This window comes from Delphinus delphis, chromosome 19, assembly GCF_949987515.2.
Source record: "Delphinus delphis chromosome 19, mDelDel1.2, whole genome shotgun sequence".
NCBI lineage: Eukaryota > Metazoa > Chordata > Mammalia > Artiodactyla > Delphinidae > Delphinus > Delphinus delphis.
The window spans coordinates 48,263,297-48,272,905 of record NC_082701.1 but is presented as its reverse complement, the minus strand read 5'-3'; the positions used below and the strand labels follow the sequence as shown (position 1 = coordinate 48,272,905).

The following is a 9,609-nucleotide window of genomic DNA, read 5'->3' as shown; positions in this document are numbered from 1 at the left end:
CCTTTGCGACATCAGTCCTCGCTTGTCAGCGAGGAAGCCGGAAGCCGCAGCCGCCGCCGTCCCTTCCTCGTCCCCGCCCGCCGGGTGCCGTCGGAGGTTGACAGGTCGAGGCAGGGAGGCGGCGGCGGCGGCAGAGCCGGGCGCTCGAGACGGAGACCTCATGGGGAACGCTCCGAGTCACAGCAGTGAAGACGAGGCGGCAGCCGCCGGGGGCGAGGCCTGGGGTCCGCACCAGGACTGGGCCAAGGACTCGGGGACGACCCCCGGTCCGGGCCCCGCGGCCCCGGCGCTACCTCCCGCCGCAGCGCTACTGGAGCCGGCCCGACTGCGAGAGGCGGCGGCTGCGCTGCGGCCCGCGCCGCCCTACGAGTCTCTGGTGTCTAGGCACCACGGCGCGCTGTTGCGCTGGCTGGAAGAGCGGCTGGGCCGCGGCGAAGAGTCCGTCACTCTGGAGCAGTTCGGGGAGCTGCTGGAGGCTCGTGGCGCCGGCTTTTCGGGCGAGCGGTTCGAGGAGGTCAGGGCTGACTGGCGACTGTGGGGCGGGGGCAGGGCGGTCGCCCCCAAGGGCGTGAAGAGGTGGGCGGTGGCTTTGGAGAGGCTGGGCAGGAACCCATAGGGTGTGCAGGTTCCCAGAATAGGAGCATGAGTGTGCCGGGACTCACAGTGGGCGCTTCCAGCCTGTTCACTTTGGGAGACGACTGTGAATCTCTTTAACCTTTACTAGAGGTGTGGAAATCCTGGACTAGGCCGTTCTTGCTCGGAAGTACTGGACAGGTGTAGATGTCTTTGCATGTTGCTGTGGTATAGACCTTTGTGCTGTTGTCTGACGCTGCATCAACTGCCCTCTGGAGCTTCCTTATCATGCTCCAGAATGGTTTAAGGGAGATGTGCTCTAGGGATCAAGGGAGTGGCCATGAAAACCATTCTGTTTTATTGGCCAGTGGGTTTTTGCAGGGCCCCTTCTGAATCCAGTGTGTGGGCCTGACGAATGTGGGAGGAGAATAACACATATTGGAAATTTTCACATTCTGAAAGCCATTCTCATCACGCAGAAACTAGCTTTTCCAAAACACACATTTGTTTTAGAACTTTGAAAAGTCACATTTTCGACTCATTTAAACCTACCTAGAGCCTAAAACTGACAGGCAAATACCAGGTTTCCTGTCACTACTTGTAATTGTATATAATAGCTTTGGGCATAGTCACCAGCATTGTTTCTGTTAAGTGATTAACTGCAAATTGATATGGCAACAAAATATTTTCCTTGAAAGGGATCTTAGAAATTATCTGTACCGCATTCTTCATTTTAGAGTTAAGAAAAGAACTGATCCAGGATCACCCTGTGAATCATTGGCAAAACTGAGACTGTCACTCAGATCTCTTGGTTTTTTGTTTTTCTTACGTCACACTACCTCCTTGGGGCCCTGTTTCTTTAACTCCACAATGTTATAACAGAAGGTGCTTAATTTGTGAAAATGGGTAAACCATGTAGTATATTCAGTGTCAGTGAAGGGTGAGTGCATAAAGCAGTAAACTGACAGGTACTTGTAATGCCATTAAAAAGTGATGTACACTTTAAAACCAGAGGCTTTTAAAATATTTTAAGGATGTTTTCCTCTACATGGCCAGAATTCAGATAATGTGGTTTGTGTGTTTCTTATATTTTCCTTTTAAAAATACCTGTAAAGAATCCCGATTTTAGAAAATGTTGGTAATATAACTTAGTGAAGTGTCTCCTTTTTTTTTTTAAATTCCAGGAGCATTCATAATAATTTCCACTCTTTTCGTTTTGTTCTGGTTTGTTTTTTGGCCATGCTGCGTGGCTTGTGGGATCTTATTACCCTGACCAGGGATCAAACCTGGGCCCCCTGCAGTGGAAGTGTGGAGTCCTAGTTACTGGACTGCCAGGGAATTCCCAATACTTTCCACTCTAGTCCTAGGTGTGTAAAGAGAAAATGAAGCAGTGTCAGAAAGAGCTGTGCAGATCTCTTGAAGGAGTTAGCACATTTCAAAATTGTCCAAAAGAGAATGGAGAGAAACTGTTTACATTGTGAGAGTGTCTGACAGGAATAGAGCTACAGGAGTCCCGTAATGTAAGGCCAGAAGTCCTCGAGGTGTGGTCCAGAATTCACTCAAGGACTATGACGTTATCCATTCATTCACTGAGCAAATATTTATTGGGCATATACTGAGTGCTCAGCACTTGGATGACAGTGGACAAAGCAGATAACTTGTTCTTAAAGAGTATCTAGTACTGAAAGTGATGCACGTTAACCCAGCAATTATAGGTGTGGTGAGTATTATCCAAGGGAAAGCATAGTGAAAAAATAGGAGTATTTAAGCTCATCCAGGGTGTCAAGGAAGACTTACCTGAGAAAGTTAACTTTTCAGCTCTGATTTGAAGGCTGAAAGCAGACAAGGAGCAGAGGTGTTAGCAGTGTTTCAGGCAGAGGGAGTCGAATACACAAGTCCCAAGTCCAGAGAATAGAGAATCAGAAAGAATGGTAGGATGTGTTATGGTTACAAAACTGCTTCAAGGCAGAAAATCCAGTGCATCAGTGCTTTAAATGATAAAGAAGCTTTTTATGTAAAAGTCCACTCAGGCAGTCCAGGATTGATATGGCAGTTTCACAATTATCAGGGACCTGACTCTGTCCATCTTCTTGTGCTGTCATCCTCCACAGTCACCTTCCACTTAATGACCCAAATGACTCTGTTGCTGTTGCTTTGCACAACCAGCAGGAAAGGGAAAAGGAAGGAGAGGGCCACAAACCCATTTGGCCAAACCCAGTCACATGGCTACACTTAAATGCAAGCGAGGCTGGGAAAGATCCTTATTCCATGGCCATATATTCAGCTAAAAATCAGGATTTAATTACTGAGGAAGAGGAAAACAGATATTGGGTTACAATTTCATAGACTGCAGCAGGAGGAGAGCAAGGCTAGGAAGCAGGCAGGGACCAGATTGTAGAGCAGGTTCTCATCGGTGTATAGTATTTACTAGTGTAATGGTAAGAGTTTCCAAGTTGTACATGTTGGTTCTTCCGGCTCCTGTTGCCATCCATGTGTACCCAGCTGTCTTGCCTTCACATACCTGTGACCTCAGTTGCTTGAAGTGTTGTCCTAAAAAAATTCTTGAACTTGTACCAAAGGCCAAAGTCTGAAACGTTGTCATTTTATAGTATAACACACCTTTTCTCTTGGTGGGTGTGGTCCATGGAGAAGGACTCTTTGATTTGGTCACAGGGAGAAATATTTAATTTAATTGACTCCTATGTAGAAGAGGAATTAGAGTTAAAATTAAATTCTTATTTGACATCAGAGATTAGAGATTAGATATTGTGCTCTTAATATGATAAGCTTCCAGAAAATCATGTAGACTTTGGAGCAGGAAAAAAGTGCTGAACATAGGATGATAGCAGATGCCTTGAATGTGGGAATTTAGTATGAATAGGTCTTATTATTATTATTTTGTTGTTGTTGTTGCGGTACGTGGGCCTCTCACTGTTGTGGCCTCTCCCGTTGCGGAGCACAGGCTCCGGACGTGCAGGCTTAGCGGCCATGGCTCACGGGCCCAGCCGCTCTGTGGCATGTGGGATCTTCCCGGACCAGGGCACGAACCCGTATCCCCTGCATCGGCAGGCGGACTCTCACCACTGTGCCACCAGGGAAGCCCTAGGTCTTATTTTATTAATTTTCTGTATTAGCTTTGGTGCCTACTTTGTGAAATTCGTTGGGTTGTAAAGTCTGAAGGAAGGACCATTTTCTTTTTTTAATTTAATTTTATTTATTTTTTATACAGCAGGTTCTTATTAGTTATCTGTGTTATACACATCAGTGTGTACATGTCAATCCCAATCTCCCAATTCATCCCACCACCACCCCACCCCCCGCCACTTTCCCCCCTTGGAGTCCATACATTTGTTCTCTACATCTGTGTCTCTGTTTCTGCCCTGCAGACTGATTCATCTGTACCATTTTTCTAGGTTCCACATATATGCGTTAATATACGATATTTGTTTTTCTCTTTCTGACTTACTTCACTCTGTATGCCAGTCTCTAGATTCATCCATGTCTCTACAGATGACCCAATTTCATTCCTTCTTATGGCTGAGTAATATTCCATTGTATATATGTACCACATCTTTTTTTTTAAATAAATTTTTTTATTTTATTTTATTTATTTATTTTTGGCTGCGTTGGGTCTTCATTGCTGAGCACTGGCTTTCTCAGGTTGCGGCGAGCGGGGGCCCCTCTTTGTTGTGGTGCGCGGGTTTCTCATTGCGGTGGCTTCTCTTGTTGTGGAGCACAGGCTCTAGGCACGTGGGCTTCAGAAGTTGTGGTGCACAGGCTTAGTTGCTCCGCAGCATGTAGGATCTTCCCGGACCAGGGCTCGAACCTGTGTCCCCTGCATTGGCAGGCAGATTCTTAATCAGTGCACCACCAGGGAAGTCCCCACATCTTTATCCATTCGTCTGTCAGTGGGTATTTAGGTTTCTTTCATGACCTGGCTATTGTAAATTGTGCTGCAGTGAACATTGGGGTGCATGTGTCTTTTTTTTTAATTAATTAATTTATTTTTGGCTGCATTGGGTCTTCGTTGTTGGTTCTTCATTGCTGCACACAGGCTTTCTCAAGTTGTGGCGAGTGGGGGCTCCTCTTCGTTGTGGTGCGTGGGCTTCTCATTGCAGTGGCTTCTCTTGTTGCAGAGCTCGGGCTTTAGGCACGCGGGCTTCAGTAGTTGTGGCACTCAGGCTCAGTAGTTGTGGCTCTTGGGCTCTAGAGCACAGGCTCAGTAGTTGTGGCGTACGGGCTTAGTTGGTCCGTGGCATGTGGGATCTTCCCGGACCAGGGCTTGAACCCATGTCCCCTGCATTGGCAGGTGGATTCTCAACCACTACACCACCAGGGAAGTCCCGCATGTGTCTTTTTGAATTATGGTTTTCTCAGGGTATATGCCCAGTAGTGGGATTGCTGGGTCATATGGTAATTCTATTTTTAGTTTTTTAAGGAACCTCCATACTGTTCTCCATAATGGCTTTATCAATTTACATTCCCACAAACACTGCAAGAGGGTTCCCTTTTCTCCACACCCTCTCCATCATTTGTTGTTTGTAGATTTTCTGATGATGCCCATTCTAACTGGTGTGAGGTGATACCTCATTGTAGTTTTGATTTCCATTTCTCTAATAATTAGTGATGTTGAGCAGCTTTTCATATGCTTCTTGGCCATCTGTATGTCTTCTTTGGAGAAATGTCTATTTAGGTCTTCTGCCCATTTTTGGATTGGGTTGTTTGTTTTTTTTAATATTGAGCTGCTTGAGCTGTTTATATATTTTGGAGATAAATCCTTTGTCCATTGATTCGTTTGCAAATATTTTCTCCCATTCTGAGGGTTGTCTTTTTGTCTTGTTTGTAGTTTCCTTTGCTTTGCAAAAGTTTTTAAGTTTCATTAGGTCCCATTTGTTTATTTTTATTTCCATTACTCTAGGAAGTGGATCAAAAAAGATCTTGCTGTGATTTATGTCAAAGAGTGTTCTTCCTGTGTTTTCCTCTAAGAGTTTTATAGTGTCCGGTCTTACATTTAGGTCTCTAATCCATTTTGTATGGTGTTAGGGAGTGTTCTAATTTCATTCTTTTACATGTAGCTGTCCAGTTTTCCCAGCGCCACTTATTGAAAAGGCTGTCTTTTGTCCATTGTATATTCTTGCCTCCTTTATCAAAGAAACGGTGACCATAGGTGTGTGGGTTTATCTCTGGGCTTTCTATCCTGTTCCATTGATCTATATTTCTGTGTTTGTGCCAGTACCATATTGTCTTGATTAGTGTAGCTTTGTGGTATAGTCTGAAGTTACGGAGTCTGATTCCTCCAGCTCTGGTTTTTTCCCTCAAGACTGCTTTGGCTATTCAGGGTCTTTTGTGTCTCCATACAAATTTTAAGATTTTTTGTTCTCGTTCTGTAAAAAATGCCACTGGTAATTTGCTGGGATTGCACTGAATCTGTAGATTGCTTTGGGTAGTATAGTCATTTTCACAATATTGATTCTTCCAATCCAAGAACATGGTATATCTCTCCATCTGTTTGTGTCATCTTTGACTTCTTTCATCAGTGTCTTATAGTTTTCTGAGTACAGGTCTTTTACCTCCTTAGGTAGGTTTATTCCTAGGTATTTTATTCCTTTTGTTGCAGTGGTGAATGGGATTGTTTCCTTAATTTCTCTTTCTGATCTTTCGTTGTTAGTGTGTAGGAATGCAAGAGATTTCTGTGCATTAATTTTGTATCCTGCAACTTTACCAAACTCATTGATTAGCTCTAGTAGTTTTCTGGTGGCATCTTTAGGATTTTCTATGTATAGTATCATGTCATCTGGAAACAGTGACCGTTTTACTTCTTCTTTTCCAATTTGTATTCCTTTTATTTCTTTTTCTTCTCTGATTGCTCTGGCTAGGACTTCCAAAACTGTGTTGAATAGTAGTGGCGAGAGTGGACATCCTTGTCTTGTTTCTGATCTTAGAGGAAATGCTTTCAGTTTTTCACCATTGAGAATGATGTTTGCTGTGGGTTTGTCATATATGGCCTTTATTATGTTGAGGTAGGTTCCCTCTGTGCCCACTTTCTGGAGAGTTTTTGTCATAAATGGGTATTGAATTTTGTCAAAAGCTTTTTCTGCATCTATTGAGATGATCACATGGTTTTTATTCTTCAATTTGTTAATATGGTGTATCACACTGATTGATTTGCATATACTGAAGAATCCTTGCATCCCTGGGGTAAATCCCACTTGATCATGGTGTATGATCCTTTGAATGTGTTGTTGGATTCTGTTTGCTAGTATTTTGTCGAGGATTTTTGCATCTATATTCATCAGTGATAGTGGTCTGTAATTTTCTTTTTTTGTAGTATCTTTGTCTGGTTTTGGTATCAGGGTGATGGTGGCCTCAGAATGAGTTTGGGAGTGTTCCTTCCCCTGCAATTTTTTGGAAGAGTTTGAGAAGGATGGGTGTTAGCTCTTCTCCAAATGTTTGATAGAATTCACCTGTGAAGCCATCTAGTCCTGGACTTTTGTTTGTTGGCAGATTTTTTTTTTTTTTTTTTTTTTTTTGTGGTACGCGAGCCTCTCACTGCTGTGGCCTCTCCCGTTGCGGAACACAGGCTCCGGACGCGCAGGCTTAGCGGCCATGGCTCATGGGCCTAGCCGCTCTGCGGTATGTGGGATCTTCCCGGACCGGGGCACGAAGCCGTGTCCCCTGCATCTGCAGGCGGACTCTCAACCACTGCGCCACCAGGGAAGCCCTAGTTTGTTGGAAGATTTTTAATCACAGTTTCAATTCATTACTTGTGATTGGTCTGTTCATATTTTCTATTTCTTCCTGGTTCAGTCTTGGAAGGTTATACCTTTCTAAGAGTTTGTTCATTTAAGGAAGGACCATTTTTATTCATTTATTTACTGTCTCAGCACAGTCCCAGCTCATAGCCAGTGCCCAGTAGGTATTTTCCCCATGGAGCCCTCAGTTTGATTTGACAGATTGAATATGGTACAGTCCTCATTCTCCAACCTCATATTTTATGTTCAATCTGTAACCTTTTAATAAGATTTTTCTTCTCTTTTCTTTTTTTTTTGCCATACCACACGGTTTGTGGGATTTTAGTTTCCTGACCAGGGATTGAACCTGGGCCCTCAGCAGTGAGAACGCAGAGTCCTAACCACTAGACCAGGGAATCCCCAAGAAGTTATTTCTTGACATTGGAGGAAACAGTTAAATACAGTTTTAGTGAAAACTTAAAAAGGTTCTTAGTCACTGTTGGGTTTAGATGAAATTTGGAGAAGAATACCATCTTGGCATTATCATGTCATAGTATTGATCAATTAATTTAGAATGGCTCTGAGCCCAAGAACTATGCAAATAGAATTATACAGATGTAATTCTGTACCCTGTCAAGACTGTGAGAGACATGTGAATGTACCGTAACGCGGAAGCAGGCTACAAGCGTTGCTTACCCTCAGCTCAGAGCCAGTAGAGGCTCCCCACTGCTTGAGGGATCAAGCACAGATTCCTCTGAATGAGTCGGAACCCACAGGCCAGCCTGTCTCCCTGTCTGACCTTATCTACCTCTGTCCCCTGTGGGACACCTGCCTTGTCCTGTGTGTGGACCTTGCTTCTATGAGTTCTTCAAGATTCCCTGCCTTGGCACCATCACCTGGTCAGGACCAAGCCTTTCCTGTGACATGATTCAGATGGCTTCTATATAATCGTATTTTCAGTCCTACCCGTGAGGCTCTTGTTTCCTGTTCAGTACAGGTCTTCTGGCACTTAGAGTACACTGTGTAGCCTTGCTCTGCCATGGGGCTCTGAGGCACTGCCTGCACTTCTCCAGCACACAGGAAGCCTTCAGTAAGCGTTGGCCATTGATAGTGATGAGGCAGTGCAGAAGAGGAAGATCCTGGGGGAATTGGAGATTATTCTGGCTCTTTGTGCTTTGCTTTGGGGGGAGTGATGGTATTGGCTTTCTTTTGGAGAACTTCACAATCCACAAGAGCTATGGAGGAAAGGTCACAGATCTGTTTTGCCTTTCCCTGATTTCCAGAATACCACTACATTATGGACTCTCTTGCTTTAGAAACTTCATTGGCTTCCCATTGCCTTCAGAATCAAATGTTAGTCTAACATTTAGGTCTTTATACCCTTCCACTCTTACCTCCCAGTGCTATTTAGCCAGCCGGGTCCATTTACTGTTTCCCATATACGAGGGGAATTTTGTCCTTTGCACCCTTTCTCTCGCTTCAGCCCTTTGCTCCCTGCTAAGCCCTTTCCACTTTCAAGGACCACATAGAAGCATTTAACAGTAGCATGGGAGTTTGGGAAAGGCTTCACCAAACCAGAGGTTGAGAAGCTGAAAGAATTTGCCAGGCAAAGAAAGAAAGGGATATTCCATTTGAAAGGCACAGCATGTGGAAATATATTGAGGTGAGAGAAAGCAAAACTTGGGGAATGATGTTTCTTTGGGACCTGGTCTAGAGTCTGAGTTGGCTGGGACCTTTGTAGCCATTGCAGGCAGCCTGTCCCCCACCTGCCCCAGGATCACTTCTGTAACATCTTGGACAGTTAGCCTGTTAAAGGTATTAGCGAGTTTCTGATTTATTTACTTATTTATCTTTTACATTTTTAAAAATAAATTTATTTATTTTATTTATTTTTGACCGCTTTGGGTCTTTGTTGCTGTGCGCGGGCTTTCTCTAGTTGCGGCGAGTGGGGGCCACTCTTCGTTGCGCTGCACGGGCTTCTCATTGTGGTGGCTTCTCTTGTGGAGCCTGGGCTCTAGGCACACGGGCCTCAGCAGTTGTGGTATGTCGGCTCAGTAGTTGTGGCTCATGGGCTCTAGAGCTCAGGCTCAGTAGTTGTGGCGCACGGGCTTAGTTGCGGCATGTGGGATACTTTCTGGACCAGGGCTCGAACCCGTGTCCCCTGCATTGGCAGGCTCTTAACTACTGCGCCACCAGGGAAGTTCCGAGTTTGCCGATTTGTAAGTCTGCCTGTTCCACTGTTCTTTTTTAGACTGAGCGTGAGAATTGGGCCCTGGACTCAGCCTGCTTGTGGGCAAATCCTAGT

At 44.7% G+C, this 9,609-nt stretch overlaps 1 protein-coding gene across 4 annotated transcripts in view; it reads left to right on the top strand.

Annotated features, from left to right (window-relative positions):
- Nucleotides 1-24: 24 nt before the first annotated feature.
- The window catches only part of ZZEF1 (zinc finger ZZ-type and EF-hand domain containing 1), a 113,364-nt gene continuing 103,779 nt past the window's right edge, over nucleotides 25-9,609 (top strand). For all 4 annotated transcript variants that reach the window (XM_059997257.1, XM_059997256.1, XM_059997255.1 and 1 more), the window contains exon 1: nucleotides 25-514. In XM_059997257.1, coding sequence (XP_059853240.1) covers nucleotides 161-514 — 354 coding nt within the window. In that variant the 5' untranslated portion in view covers nucleotides 25-160. The remainder of the gene's footprint in view (nucleotides 515-9,609) is intronic.